Source organism: Bos indicus x Bos taurus, chromosome 17 (assembly GCF_003369695.1).
Source record: "Bos indicus x Bos taurus breed Angus x Brahman F1 hybrid chromosome 17, Bos_hybrid_MaternalHap_v2.0, whole genome shotgun sequence".
NCBI lineage: Eukaryota > Metazoa > Chordata > Mammalia > Artiodactyla > Bovidae > Bos > Bos indicus x Bos taurus.
In genome coordinates, this window is record NC_040092.1 from 8,745,478 (window position 1) to 8,761,011 (window position 15,534).

The window sequence follows — 15,534 nt, forward strand, 5'->3', positions numbered from 1 at the left end:
GCTGTTGTTAATCATTACAATATTGACAATGACACTCTTCTCTGGCTCCGTCAGAGTCCCTGGGTAGCAGCAGCCCTCGTGTATGTACCATCTTTGCATCCTTCCGAGCCCATGAACATAGCTGCCTGGCTGCCTGGCTGGGTGGCCAGAGCTGGGGCTTTACTTACGACTGGGGGACCCCTCCGATCCCGAAGCCCACCAGGCCCCGGAGCACCAGGATCCAGCTGTACACGGGCGCAAACGCACTGAGGATGCCGTAGTACAGGGTCCAGAGCACGCTGATCTTCAGTCCCTGCGGAGAAGGAAGACACTCAGTCATGGGGCTTCTCAGCATCTCCAGGTCACACGCCCCTGCACGTGTTCAAGGTCACCGTAGGGTCTCGGTAAAGGGTAATCCACACAGCCAAAGGGATGCAAGGTGGTCTCTGGGTGGTGGTGCCAACTCTCAGGGGGAGTGTGGGAAAACTGTGGGGTGTTCTTAGCAGCCCCAGTGATTGGCAGTTAATAGACAGGTCCCAGGGATTCCTGGTGGTCCACTGGTTAAGACTCTGTACTTCCACTTCAGGAGGTACAGGGTTCAATTCCTGGTCAGAGAACTAAGATCTCACATGCTGTGTGGTGCAGCCAAAAAATTTTTTTAAGTAATAGACAGGTCCTAGAGATGCTAGATGTCCCACAGCACCTGAGACATGAAGACTTACCTCACACAAGCTTGAATCGAACTTCCCACCAGATACTAAACCATGCAGTTGATCACTGTTTATGACTATCTGTACCTGGACCTTCATTCTGGTTTACATATAAACAGGATTTTGGAAGGTGGGTCACACCCTCCAAAAAAATTCCTGAGGGTAGTTTTTCAGGAAAGCAACTTCTAGATACATCAAAGTAAGATACACTTTATCTGGAATTTTACAGAATTATCTTTTCAGAAACCCATGTTGCCAGTGGAAATGCTATGTGTGATATTTGAGTGACTGAGTGTGAATACAGCATCCGTCTGCATTCATGGGACTTCTATGTGTATCTATGAATAGATCTGAATCTTATTTCGAAATGTCAGATATATAAAGAAAAAGCATCAAGATTTCATTAAATCCAAACTTATTTATAATTGGGGCAAATATGAACTCCTTTCAGGATCTAGGCAGAGTAGTATGTGAATATTTGCATATTGAAAGGAAATTTATTAATTACTTCTTTAAAAAAGGTTCTCCCTTGTGGCCTAGTTAAGATATTATAACTGACTTCTTTTTAAAAGCTGCGTAAGTGGGAATTCCCTGATGGCTCAATGGTAAAGAATCCGCCTGCCAATGCAGGAGGCACAGGTTTGACGCCTGATCCAGGAAGATCTCACACGCCATGGAGCAATTAATTCCGGGCACCATAACTATTGAGCCTGTGCTCTAGAGCCTGGGAGCTGCACCTACTGAGCCCACAGCCAAAATTACTGAAGGCTGAACACTCTAGAGACGGCGCTCTACAACAAGAGAAGCCATCGCAACGCGAAGCCTGGGCACTGCAGGCTAGAGAGTAGCCCCTGCTGGCTGCAACTAGAGAAAAGCCCATCTAACAACAAAGACCCAGCACAGCCAAAAAAAAATAAATTGAAAAAACTGTATAAATGACTAGGCTATTTTATCTTTGAAATTATTTCTGGATTATTGGGGGCACTACAAAAATTTTATAATTTTTTTTTAAATAAAGGGGACATTGTAAGGAATTCCCTGGCAGTTCAGCAGTTAGGACCTGGCGCTTTCTCTGCTGTGGCCTAGGTTTTTGATCCCTGATCTCGAAGCTAAGATCCCACAAGCCACACGGCACGGCCGGAAAAAAAAAAAAAAAAGATGTTGTATTTTATGGGGTTGAGAATCACCTAGGAACACAAAATTGCAGGAGAAACCTGGCATATATTCCTGGAATGTTAATTACGCTTAGAGATGGAGAAAATAATTAAGAGCAAATATAATTGAAAAGGGCATTTTTTATAACACAACCAGCTCCAAAAGTGTTCTGCAGTAGAATGCAAATGTAACGTGAATTTTAGACCTGCCACATGAGGTCTGGGCAGACTGCCCTGTCAGGGAGTGTTTAACAGGAGGATTGCTACGTGATGTTTCTCGTAAGTCGTTTGTTCCTTATCAAGTGGAGCAGCAAGCTGCTCCCAGGAACTGAGGTCATTATGTGAGACAGGCTTGAATCTCCTTTAGTAAACATTCTTTTTACGACAAAACTGCTTAGTCTTGATCCCCTTTCTTGAGATATGGATTGTCTCCTGGTCTTGTGACCATTATTAATCCCTTGTTCCCTTGGTAACAGTTGCTGTACATCTGGTTTTCTGATCTTTATCATTGTTGAAAGAAATTTCTTGTACAACAGCCTATATATTCTCACAGAAAGACCATTAAAGCACCTTTGCTCCATCAGAGCTTGGGTCCCCGTGTCTTTCTGTCTTTTTTCTTTCTCTCTCTCTCTGGCTAATTCTCTGGAGCATAGAAACCCGTCATGCTCACTCTCCTGCCCGGGCTTCCTCGAGAAGGCACCCTGTGCTTTCACCCCCTCAAGAAGGTGCCCTGTGCCTTCGTGAGCGATGCAAGCCCTGTGTTAACGGCTTTATTGGTTCTCTGCATAAACCAGGGAATATCAGCCTCTTTCTCTCTTTCACTTTCTTATCGTCGACTCCAGACCGCCAGGTCCCAGTCCATTAAAGGACCCCAACACTGCCCTTCGCAGCACCCTTCCTAGATCTGCAGGATAGAGTTCACCCTTCTGTCTGCCACCCTCTCTGTACCCCCCTACCCCTCAACCCTTGCTTCAGGGAGAAAGTGTGAGACATTCTAATTTTAGCTTTAAAATGAAAATGAATTAAAAGAGAGTAGAGAGAAGGCAATGGCACCCCACTCCAGTACTCTTGCCTGGAAAATCCCATGGATGGAGGAGCCTGGTAGGCTGTAGTCCATGGGGTCGCTAAGAGTCAGACACGACTGAGCAACTTCCCTTTCACTTTTCACTTTCATTCATTGGAGAAGGAAATGGCAACCCACTCCAGTGTTCTTGCCTGGAGAATCCCAGGGACAGGGGAGCCTGGTTGGTTGCCGTCTATGGGGTCGCACAGAGTCGGACATGACTGAATCGACTTAGCAGCAGCAGAGAAGGGATTTGGAAGTCTACCACACATGACCTCAGTCTTTTGGAAAACAATTTTAGGTTGTAGAGAGAATGTTTTAAATGACTTTGCACCACTTTGCAAGAATGTGATTAACTTTTCATTTTAATCTTCACTCTTCTGATTATGCTTAAAAGGAAGTGTCCATGGGATGCCGGTCTGTCTTAACACCGTTTAAAACTTTTTTTCTTTTATATTGGAGTATAGCTGGTTTACAATGTTGTGATAGTTTCAGGGGGACAGCAAAGGGGCTCAGTCACTCATACCCGTGTATCCATTCTCCCCCAGACTCCCCTCCCATCCAGGCTGCCACATAACATTGCGCAGAGCTCCTTGTGCTATACAGCAGGACTTTGTTGGCTATCCATTTTAAATATAGAAGTGTGTACATGTCCAGCCCAAACTCTCTAAGTATCCCTCCCCGCCGATCCTTCTACCCTGGTAACCATCTTTAACATCTTTTTAAACATCTGCTAATCTTATTCTTTAACAGAGACAGCAATGAGGCAACCATACCAGCTAGGATTTTATAACACTGTTTCCTTTGCATTTATTTTTGCAGGTATTTCTTACTTAGGGTGATTGCTATTGATTTCCCATTTAAGACTTTAAATCAAGTTTCCTTTTCAAAAAACATGCATCTAGGGATGTTTTTAATATTGATATAAAGACAGATATTAAGTACATAAGAGAATATGTGGGGCAGGAATGAGTAAAGTCTAGGAAGATCTGGATCTATTGCAATAAAGAATAATAAATAAAAAAGCAACCTTTCTGCTCCCGTTTCTAAACCCAGGGCCACACAACTAAACAACAACAACAACAGGGATACTGGTACCCGCCACAGACTTAGTTCCTTTCTTCCGACTTGACCTCACTTACTAGGGACTTTTTTTTTTTTTAATTGAAGAATAATTGCTTTACAGAATTTTTTTGGTTTCTGCCAAACATCAACATGAAGCAGCCATAGGTATACGTATGTCCCCTCACTGGGGATCTTCTTCCTTGGAACCTGAGAAGTCTTGAATCAGAAATAAGACATCATTAGTGGCAGAGAACCAAATTATGGGCTTCCCTTGTAGCTCAGCTGGTAAAGAATCCACCTGCAATGCAGGAGACCCCGGTTCAACTCCTGGGTGGGGAAGATCCACTGGCGAAGAAGGGATAGGCTACCCATTCCAGTATTCTTGGGCTTCCCTGGTGGCTCAGCTGGTAAAGAATCCGCCTGCAATGCAGGAGACCTGGGTTTGATCCCTGGGTTGGGAAGCAATGTGGGAGACCTGGGTTCAATTCCTGAGTTGGGAAGATCCCTTGGAGAAGGGAAAGGCTACCCACTCCAGTATTCCGGCCTGGAGAATTTCACGGACTGTATATCCATGGGGTCGAAAACAGTCGGACACAACTGAGAGACTTTCACTTTCAGCGGCAGAGAAAATAAAAGAACAGAAGGAAAACAAAGCAGGAGAAGAAGAGTGGGGAGAGAGGAGGGCACCCAGACTGACACACGGGAGCTATGCCTCCCTCCCGGGGCTGCCTGGCAGCCGTGCTGCCCTGCTGAGGTCACCAGATGCCCTCATGCCAGGCAGCAAAGACAGGCAGGCCGACTGGTCCTGTCGGGTCACAGCAGAGTGCAGCTGGCCCTGCATCTGCCCACTGATGCCAGCGCTTTCCAGTTGCCCAGAGAACAAGGACTCAGCAGCCATTTGGAGGGACCGTCATGGCATTGCAAAGGGGTGAGCGCTGCCAGCAAGCCCCATCCAAGCACTGCTGAGGGCCTCTGCGGAAACGTCCTCTGGGTGCTCATTAACTGCTGTCGCTCTGCCTAACATCTGTTCTGCCTTTTAGATTGCTACCCCTCCCCCCTTTCCTTCCCTCCTTCCTTCCCTATTTATTAAGCAGCCCCTGTATACCCGGCTCTGGAGATAGAATGCATAGATATTATGCACTCATTAATTTGCTCATTCAATGATTTATTTCACAATAAGCAGGTATTGAATGCCTGCACCCCACTCCAGTGTTCTTGCCTGGAGAATCCCAGGGATGGGGGAGCCTGGTGGGCTGCCGTCTGTGGGGTTGCACAGAGTTGGACATGACTGAAGCGACTTAGCAGCAGCAGCAGCAGCAGTATGTCAGACCCTTAGGGATACTGATAATATACTGCTCATTCATTCAATACACAGGTATTGAACGCCGACTGTGTGTGCCGCACTAGAGGTACTGAAATGTATCATTCATTTATTCACTCACTGGTTCACTGTGCAGGTACTGAGTACCTCTTGTGGGCCTGGCATTCATCCTTTGACTTTGCACATATTGATGGCCTACTGGTTGCTAAACACTTGGTTTTGTCCTGCGTGACAGCAGCCCACAGGACAGCCAGAGGCTCTGACTTCACGGAACTTTCATTTGCATTTTTGAAATCATTGCCTCATCGTGATGCTGAGTCCTTACCATGCCCTACGGAAAGAGGTTGTTATTTTCATGTCCTCTTTAAAAACTGCACATTGAGGGCCAAAGGAGATGAGTGATTTGTCCAGGATCAGCTCCCTATTACCCCCGGTAGAGAACATACAGGCCTGATGCAGGCGGAATGCAGTGAAGACAGGGGACCTGGGTGAATGAAAGAGAACTTGCCCCGCCCTGCCAGCCTCAGCTCCAGCCAAAAGCTACCATCACAGAACGTGGGTTCTAAGCCACCAGATTACCCAGCTTTCCAAAAACCCACAACTCTTTTTACTTTTATGCAAAATATGGCCATTTTGAAACAGAGGCAACTGATTCAAAAATCCCATTAAGCACTGCATGGAATAAATTAAACACATTTGGGGGCCACCTTTGGCTCATGGCCAACCTGTTTCGAATCCATAGCCTGGAAAGGTTTCAAGCTCCCGCTCTAAGAAGCTGAAAGCCTAGCTGTCACTTGGATGCCAGGCCTGCAACCCCAGCTCCAGAGAAGTACACTGATCTCATTGCCAGGAGCACTGCTCAGTCACCTGCAGGGTTGCCTGACCCAAGCCCCTGGTACTCTCCAATCATGCTCGAGTATAGTGAAAATATTCACAGGAAAACCCGAGCATGTTCAGAACACTGAAATGAGAGGCCCGGTGCCTGCCAGCCACCCCTTTTTATTCCTTAAAGCTGACATGGTCCTAGAGCCTTTGAACTAGACGATGACCTGATCCCATTCTAAATTTTCTTGAGTCCCAATCAATAGTAGTTACCACCGATCACAGGCTAACCATGCATCAGTAAATACTGTTCTAAATGTATTATATACACATTCTTATTTAATCGTCCCAACGGTCCTGTGAGTTCCTACTGTTGTCAATCCTATTTTGCAGATGGGAAAACTGAGGCTTAGAGAGGGAGAGCAGCTTGCCCAAAGTTACCTCGCTCGACAGGGGGCTCTATGATATGAACTCAGGTGCGTGTGTCTCCATACCCACGAAGCCACGCACCCACGGTCACCCTTCCTTTCCATGACTGCCACAAGTCCCCAGGCTGTAGAAACTTTTGTAGGGATCAAAGTGGCCCACTGAGGGAATTCCCCGGTGGTCCAGTGGTTAAGACTCTGTGCTTCCAATGCAGGGGGCCCAGGTTCGATCCCTGGTTGGAGAACTAAGATTCCACATGCCGCACCAGGGAACTAAGATCCCACTTCTCAGTGCAGCAAAAAAAAAAAAAAAAAGGTCGACTTAAAAAGAAGCGGCCCACTGAGTCTCCTGCAAAGTCACGCAGCAGAGGCTCTCACAGAAACCTCTCAGCTGGGCCAAGGCAGATCAAGCAGCTAGGAGGAGCTTCTTCGAGCTTGCCAAGGCTCGCCAGCTGTCTGGTTCGCCCTCTAGTCCTAGAGGAGTTCTGGGGAAGCTTTATAATTAGAGCCGCATCCATCCTTCCTGATATTGGGCCAGAGTTCCATGCTGGGGAGGAGAAGGCTCTACAATCTGGGGGCACTTTCTCTCCCTCTCTCCAGTCACACCAGCTTTGTGTTGGGTGTGGGATTTAGCAAGCTGGTCAGAAGAGCTGGAGGCACCCCCTACAGGTCGCCCCCCAGGCTTCATCTGTTTAAGAGTAGATGAATGTTCAACTGATCTACTAAATTCTGGCATTGTATTCAGTAATGTCTCCCAGTAGCCCAGGTCAGGGTGAAGGATGTGAGCTCTGGAGCCAGATACACCTTCATCTTAGCACTGGTCTGGCCATATTTATTGGCACCATGAGCTTGGTGAATAACAGGTAATGGGAATTGAGGAAAGATTTCCTCTGAACCAGGGACTTTCTGTACAAGGGTCATTTACTCCCCATAGGAGCCCTATGGGGAAGAATATTACTCTCCCATTTACAGATGAGGGAACTGAGGCACAGAAGGGTTAAGCACCAAGGGGATGGGGCTAGCACCACCACCAGCATCTTTTACGTTCTGAAACACACATGCTTGGGCCCCCTAGGGAGGTGTGATTTTTTTTCAAGAATCCACAACCTCATAGCAATGTCTTTCTTTGCCCTTCAATGTAGCTCTGAATTAAACTTCCACCAAAAAAAAAAGTTCAGTTGGCACAAGTTTTGTTGTCAAGGAGATAACCCAGAGAACACAAGCTTAGGGGAAGTCGCCTTACTGTTTTTCTGCCATACTGGTCTGAGATGTTTCCCCAGAGGGTGGAGCTGGACATCATGCCGACAAAGACCACCTGTGGGGGCAAAGACAGCTTCTGTTAGACAGTGACACGGAGCATCGCAGAGAAAGGCAACACCGAAGTGAGCTTGCAGAGTCACACTCTTAGCAATAAGAATGAACCAAGTGTTACAGCTTCCCAGGTACCGCTAGGGGTAGAGAACCCACCTGCCAAAGCAGGAGACATGGGTCTGATCCCTGGGTTGGAAAGATCCCCTGAAGAAGGAAATGGCAACCCATTCCAATGTTCTTGCCTGGAGAATTTCTTAACAGTCCATAGTGTGGCAAAGAGTTGGACTTGACTGAAGCTCCTCAGCAAGCAAGCATCTCTGAGATCTTGTTAAGATGCAAACACTAGTCTGTGTGCTTCCTGTTACTGTTTAAGTCTCCCAACAACCCTACGGGGTGGGTGCTGCCGTTATCCCCATTTCAAACATGAGGAAACGGAGCCTCAGAGAGGTGAGGTCATGTGGCCAAGTCCACAGGTGTTAGTCGTGCAGTCTGGGCTGGAGTCAGGCTGCCTGGCTGCAGAGCTCGTATTTTTCCAGTTTCCTACAGAACCCAAGAAATGTCTTATGGCTAAGAAAATATTAAAGGTTGCAAGGAACTGAATACAGGAGACAGGAGGTTAGGATGGGAGCTGGAAGCCATGAGCAAGAGAAAGCATCCATGGAGCGCTCACTGTGTGCTGGGCAAAATTCTGGTTCCCTTGTTAGTCCTTGATCAGAGCTGAAGAGGTATGACTACTCATACCCATTTTATAGATAGGTAGCTTGAGGCTTAGAAGGGTTAAGGGGACTTCCCTGGAGGTCCAGCAGTTAAGACTCTGTACTTCCAATGCAGGAGGTGCAGATTCCATTCCTGGTTGGGGAACTCAAGATCCATGTGCCACATGGTACGGCCAAAAAGTTTTTAAAAAGAAAAAGAAGGGTTTTAGAAATCTGCTCTGATCCCAGGGAGGAGAGGGTAAAGACAGGTCTTGAGCCCAAGCAGGCTGACTAGAGCTTTCTTCACTGTTCTATCCTTTCTGGAACACTCACCAAGCGTCAGAGACCACACTGAATGTTCTCTACATTTGTTGCTATTGTTCAGTCGCTCAGTCATGTCCGACTCTTTGTGACCCCGTGGACTGCAGCACACCAGGCTCCCCTGTCCTTCACCATCTCCTGAGGTTGCTCAAACTCATGGCCATTGAGTCAGTGATGCCATCCAACCATCTCTTCCTCTGTCGTCCCCTTCTCCTCCTGTCCTCACTCTTTCCCAGCATCAGGGTCTTTTCCAGTGAGTCAGCCCTTCACAAGAGGTGGCCAAAGTATTGGAACTTTTTACATACGTCTTACCAAATGTTTCCAGGAGCCCCACGAGGTGGGTGCTATTATTATCCCATTTTTCAGATAAGGCAACTAACTGAGGCCCAGAGATAGGAACAGCATTGCCTAGTGTGGGCTGAACCCAAAAGCATTCCTCCAGGCATGTCCTAGAGCCGTGGGCTCCAATCAGGCTACACAGAGGCATTCCAAGGGAAAGCAAATTTGGATAATTTTAAAGGAATTAATTTCCACACCCTCAACTTCCATAGAAACTCTTTCCCGAGAACAGGTTAGGGGGTCTCACCTGTTCCCGGCTCCCCTTCTCAACCACCCTTCCCCCACTTCTTCATACTCTGCCCCCCGTTGTACTCATAGCCATCGCTTTGAAGTTAAACCCTCTAGGCTGCCTCCAAAAGGATACCAATGACACAGATACAAATCCATTCGCAAGTCATCTTGATTCCAATTCCATTTTATTATTTTTAACCAAATTGCAGGAGAGGCTAATCAAGCTGTCAGCAAATTAGATCACTAAAAATAATTTTTCATGAACGACTGCTGTGTGCTCTTCAGCACGCAACTTGGAAGTTGCTGAAAAGAATCAAGTGGCATTAGTTTACTGAGTTATCATAAAACTCCTTCAGTTCCTCCAGCAAAACTTTTTATATGTGAACAAAACCTTTCATATTCATGTCTATCCAGTAAAAATGAAAAATAGAAATAGCATTACAACTGAACCCTGTCTCATTTTGGCAACAGGCTTTCAAATTGTAGCACTGGAGAACACTCTTGAGAGTCCCTTGAACAGCAAAGAGATCAAGCCAGTCAGTCCTACAGGAAATTAACCCTGAATGCTCATTGGAAGGACTGATTCTGAAGCTGAAGCTCCAATACTTTGGCCACCTGATTTGAAGAACTGATTCATTTGAAAAGACCCTGATGCTGGGAAAGATTGAAGGCAGGAGGAGAAGGGGACGACAGAGGATGAGATGGTTGGATGGCATCACCAACTCAATGGACATGAGTTTGAGTAAACTCTGGGAGATAGTGGAGGACAGAGGAGCCTGACATGCTGCAGTCCATGGGGGTCACAAAGAGTCAGACACGACTTAGTGATTGAACAACAATTCAAGAATATGTGACATAGTTGAGAAACACTCCATACTCCTCATCAAGAGGTGCGTTCCTGATAAAAGTGACTTATGTTTAGCAATTATTTATCAAAATTAATTATATCTTGTTTTAATCTGTTGTTTACTATTAAAAATTTTCATGGTTAACTTACTTCAGGAGAAACATCTTAAATCTTAGAGCGTTATGATCTCAAAAAATTAAAAACGATAATTGAAAATGTCACAAAAATTATAATGGGGTGACTGATGAAACTTTCAAGCCTAGTAAAATCTCACATTGCTTGCTTTGTAGCTCATCTGGTAAAGAATCCACCTGCAATGTGGGAGACCTGGGTTTGATCCCTGGTTGGGAAGATCCCCTGGAGAAGGGAAAGCCTACTCACTCCAGTATTCTGGCCTAGAGAATGCCATGGACTGTATAGTCCATGGGGTTGCAAAGAGTCGGACACGACTGAGCAGCCTTCACTTTCACAACCTTACATTAAGATAAAACTATATGGAGAAACTGAATGAAAATACCAGTTCAAGAAGAAAACAAGACAAGAATGAAGGGTTCTGCTTCATGCTCCTCCAAGCCTTAGCTCCAGGGAGCACCAGTTCCTACAGTTTACTGAACAGGTACTATGCTGTTTCCAACCCTGAAGTCACCTTCATGTGGAAGGAACTGGTGTCTCCTTTTTGGAAAAGCGAGGCTTATAAGGTTTATGTGATCCGATCAGGTGGGCTCCAAGTTCCCCGCAATTGAGCAGGATATCTGGGGCCCCCAGATGTGGTTAGAGTTGGCTGCAGACCTGCCAGGATACATGTGATGGAGAAGGGACGCTGAGGTCCTGGTGATTCCACTGAGGGTTTAATTCCTGTCTGCTGAGCCCTCGGCAGCAGCAGGAGGAAGTGGGGGGCATCCTGCAGAACACCCCCCTGGGGGACCAGAACTGAGCACGAGAGGAGAGGGCCACTGGGCTGCCTACCGAGGTCAGCAATGCCACCTGCCAGCTGGGCAGCCGCCACTCGCAGTGCAGCTGCGGCGCAAGGATGCTCAGAATCATCATCTCCATGGCGTCGGCCATCTGCAGGGAGCAAGCAAACACATGAGGCCAGGATGCTGCCTGGGTCGGGACGGCTGGCCCCTCACTAAAAATTCTCATGGTAACTTACTGCAGGAGAGAAGAATTTAAACCTTAGAGCCTTATGATCTCAGAAAATTTAAAACGATAATTTAAAATGTCACAAGTCCACAGTCCCAAGCGAGTGCATAAAAAAAATCCCTTCGGACTCTCCTGGTGGTCCAGTGGTTAAGACTCTCCCCTTTCACTGCAGGGGGCATGGCTTCAATCCCTAGGCCAGGAAGTTCTGTGTGCCACGTAGTATGGCCCCCCCAAAATTTTAAAATAAAATAAATCAATTAATTAAAAAAAGAAAAAAGAGAGAGACTCCCTCTTCTACCTTCTGCTGAGTGCTCAATCACCCATCAAAACACACCGAAAGCTCCAGAAGTTAAAACAGTGTGGTACCACACAGGAACTGATGACTAGACATTTGACATTCTTTGGGCATGTTTTCCCACATTTGAAAAAAAATTTAGGGACACTCCCTGAATGGAGTGGGAAAGTAGCATATTTTGAAAATCAGAAAAACTTTTTTTTTTTTTAGAAAAACATTTTTTAGAGGTAGAGAGACAGTGATCTTTTTCTCTTGTAGCTCAGTTAAAAGCTAGTTTCTCTTTGGTCATTGTTCATGTAGAATTGTCAGTATAATTAACATTAAAAAGTGTGATCTTTTTAATTTAATTAAAACATACTAGGGAGCCTCAGTAATGAAACACTGTGGTACCTTTACAGGATTAAACAGGCAGAGCAGTGGAACAGAAATGAGAGTCCAGAAGTAAACCCACGTGGCCCCAGGAATGTGGTGGATGATAAAAGCCACTTTGCAAATTAGTGGAGGAAATGAGGTGGGGAAATTGATGACTGTTTGGAAAAACAGGTAGTTAAATCTCAGTTTTGCACTATTAATAAAAATCCATTTCACTTGTATTAATGGTCTAGATTAATGGCAGAGGATGAGATGGTTAGACAGCATCACCAACTCAATGAATATGAATTTGAGCAAACTCTGGAAGGTAGTGGGGATTCCCAGGTGGCACTGGTGGTAAGGAATCCAGCTGTCAACGTAGGAGATATAAGAGACTCAGGTTCAATCCCTGGGTCAGGAAGATCCCCTGGAGGAGGGCACGGCAACCCACTCCAGTGTTCTTGGCTGGAGAATCCCACGGACAGAGGAACCTGGTGGGCTGCAGTCCATGGGGTTGCAGAGTCGGACAGGATTTAGCAACTGAACAATGACAGTGATCTAGATACATCATTTGCTCTAGGTAGATCTGGCAAGGTTAATAAGGAATCACAAGCCCCTTGAAGAAGGCACATTTTGATCTGTGCATGTTCTTCTAGGGTGAGTTGCACAGATGACATTAGAATCTTAGAGTAGCCCTGAGCCTCAAAGGGTTGAGAACCACTTTATTAACCAGAAGCTTCAACTCCTCTTTGAGGGCAATTGTCAACCACACCCAACTCCCTCTAGGCTCAGACTTCATTATCACCCAAGGTCACTCAAACTTTGTTGATTGACGCAAAGACTGTAAGAGGAGGGAACCTTGTCCTCCCTTGTAGAGCACAGAAACCCAGTTGAGCAGCATGGCGTTCCTTGGAGACTGAAGATGACATCATCGTCCCCAGAGATACTTACCCAAGCCAAACCGGTGAGAACAGACAGCTTCCATTGAAATTTTCCAAAACCAATGGCTTCCACCGCATCTTCCACCATGAAAGTATCTGGGAGGAGAAAGGGGAGGGGAAGGAAGGAGTCAGAGCATTTTGTACTTGTCTTAGTTCCAGGGGGGCGGATCTAGAGGGATCCCTGGCCAAGCTCTTTAAAGCAGTGCATGCTGCTTCTAGAACTTATCCTAGGAAAACCTTCTGGCAAGTGTGAAGTGTGCTGCAAAGTCCAATACAACGTGGTTTCTACAAAGGGAATAAGTGGACAGCCCAGAATGTCTATTGACAAGGAACTGGTTAAATTATTTTATGTATTATATATGAATGTTTATATATCTACATCCTAAAATACAACCCACCTATTAAAAAACGTGCAGATATAGAAAGATGCATACAATATATTGTGATTTAATTTTTAGAAAACAAAGTAAGGTGGAGCAGAGGAAGTCAGATTGAATGCCCATAGCCCGTCAATAGGATCGTGTGTCAGTACTCACTTTTTTGTGCATTTTGATCATATCCCAGTGCTTTCCAAATAAACACATGGTATTTGTGTGCTCAGAAAAAATTGAGGATGCAATTTAGAAGCTCACAAGTGGCTTTGAGAAAGACTAAAAGACAAATACAATGCGCTGTGCTAGAATTGATTCCTGTAACACCACTGCTGGGAAAACTGGGGAAATCTGAATAAAGTCTGGAGTTTCATGGAGGGTAATGCACCAGTCTCAATTTCTTGGTTTTGACAAGTATGTCATGATTAGGTACGATACTAACTTTATGGGAAGCTGCATGAAGAGTATACCAAAAAAAATAAATAAATAATGAACAAACAAAAAAGATTTTAAAAAAGAAAAAAAGAGTTTACGAGCACTCTCTGTGCCATCTTTGCAACTTTTCTGTACTTTTAAAATATTCCAAGACAAAAAATAAAAATTAACTGAAAAATAAAAATACTAAAGGAGCATGCTGGGTGGCCGTCCTGTGGGGGTGCCTCTGAGGATCTTATCTGCCCCTGCTGGGAGTTGTCATCTTATTGGAATTTCAATCATGAGCCTCTTACATCAAACATCATTTTCTCCTGAAGTATAAGCTGGTGTTCTCATACCAGCAGGGTCTGATTTCCTTCAATAATATTGAGGAGAAAGCAGAGTGAGTCCTGGAACGGCCTCAGTAATAAGAACAGTAATAGTAATAATAAAATTATATGTTTACTGGGAGCTCAGCGTGTGTCAGGCACTGCCCTAAGAGAGTGGTCCCCATCCTTTTTGGCAACAGTGACCTGTTTCATGGAAGACAATTTTTCCATAGACAGGGGCAGCTTTGGGGATCATGCAAGCACATTAGATCTATTGTGCACTTTGTTTTGTAGTGACCTCAGAGTATTCCGCCTTGACTTTATGGCTAGGTTCCCGCTCATATGAGAATCTAACGCCACTGCTGATCTGACAGGAGGCGGAGCTCAGGTAGCAACGGGAGCGATGGGGAGCGGCTGTAAAGACAGCGGAAGCCTGCTCACCCACCACTCACTTCTAGCTGTGCGGCCAGGTTCCTAACAGGCCACGGACTGGAACCAGGGGTTGGGGACCCAGGCTGTAAGAGCTTGCTGTACATAATCTCACTGAGTCCCTGTGACACCTACTAGTTAAAGGCTCAGTCTTAGCCCCATTTTTTAGAGGGGGACATGGACTTGCCCAGTGTCAATACAGCTGGGACACTGCAGATCTGGGAATTTAGCCCAGATCAGCCTGAACCCGAAGCCACTGCTTCTAACCTCTGCCTTCACTCCCACTCCAGTCATTGCCTCCTTAGATCTGCCAACAACAGGCCTCGGGCTCAAGCTGTTAATCCTCTCTCTGATTGCGAATCTGGGCCCTTTGAGGAATGAACAGAATGTTTTCATGCATCAGCATTATCAGGTGGTAAGGGGAGACCAGGTCCCCTGTGAGCACTTCAAGTCTCCTTTAACCATCTCTACTCAGAGGGAGCACAAGGTCACAGGTAGGGATGTGGTCTCTGAGGCCAGATTTCCTGGGTGTAAATCCAGCTTGGCTAAGTTCTAACTGTATGACCCTGGGCAAGATATGTAACCTTTCTGTGCTTCTGTAGCCTCTCCTGCAAAATGGGGAATATGACTGTAATAGTTCCAATTGGAACTGTTGTGAAGATGAAGTGGGTAACATATGTAGCGTGCTTAGAACCGCACCTGGCACAGAGTCAACCCTCAGCCTCGTCTGTGGCTCTGATCACTGTAGTCATCTTTACAGTCACCATCACCACCATCAGCACCATCACCATCACCAGCAGCACCATCTCCTCGTCACCACCACCATCAGCCTCACCATCATCATTGTGGCTGCCATCCTCGGCCAAGTGTTAGTCGATGATGCTGACTGTCAGGGATGGTGATGCACCCTCGCCTGCTGAGAAAGCCATGCATGTCCAGCCCACACTGCCAGTGTCACCCTGGGGCCTCCAGGCCCTC

At 46.0% G+C, this 15,534-nt stretch overlaps 1 protein-coding gene and 1 non-coding gene across 2 annotated transcripts in view; one reads left to right on the plus strand and one right to left on the minus strand.

Annotated features, from left to right (window-relative positions):
* SVOP (SV2 related protein) overlaps positions 1-15,534 on the minus strand; it is a 73,177-nt gene that overhangs the window by 35,528 nt on the left and 22,115 nt on the right. Inside the window, exons 3-6 of the mRNA XM_027566494.1 lie at positions 13,024-13,109; positions 11,250-11,348; positions 7,783-7,854; positions 168-292 (exon numbers count right to left, since the gene is read on the minus strand). Coding sequence (XP_027422295.1) covers positions 168-292; positions 7,783-7,854; positions 11,250-11,348; positions 13,024-13,109 — 382 coding nt within the window. The remainder of the gene's footprint in view (positions 1-167; positions 293-7,782; positions 7,855-11,249; positions 11,349-13,023; positions 13,110-15,534) is intronic.
* On the plus strand, positions 6,712-6,784 carry TRNAG-UCC. Its single transcript has one exon. It is a non-coding gene; the product is annotated as a tRNA-Gly (tRNA).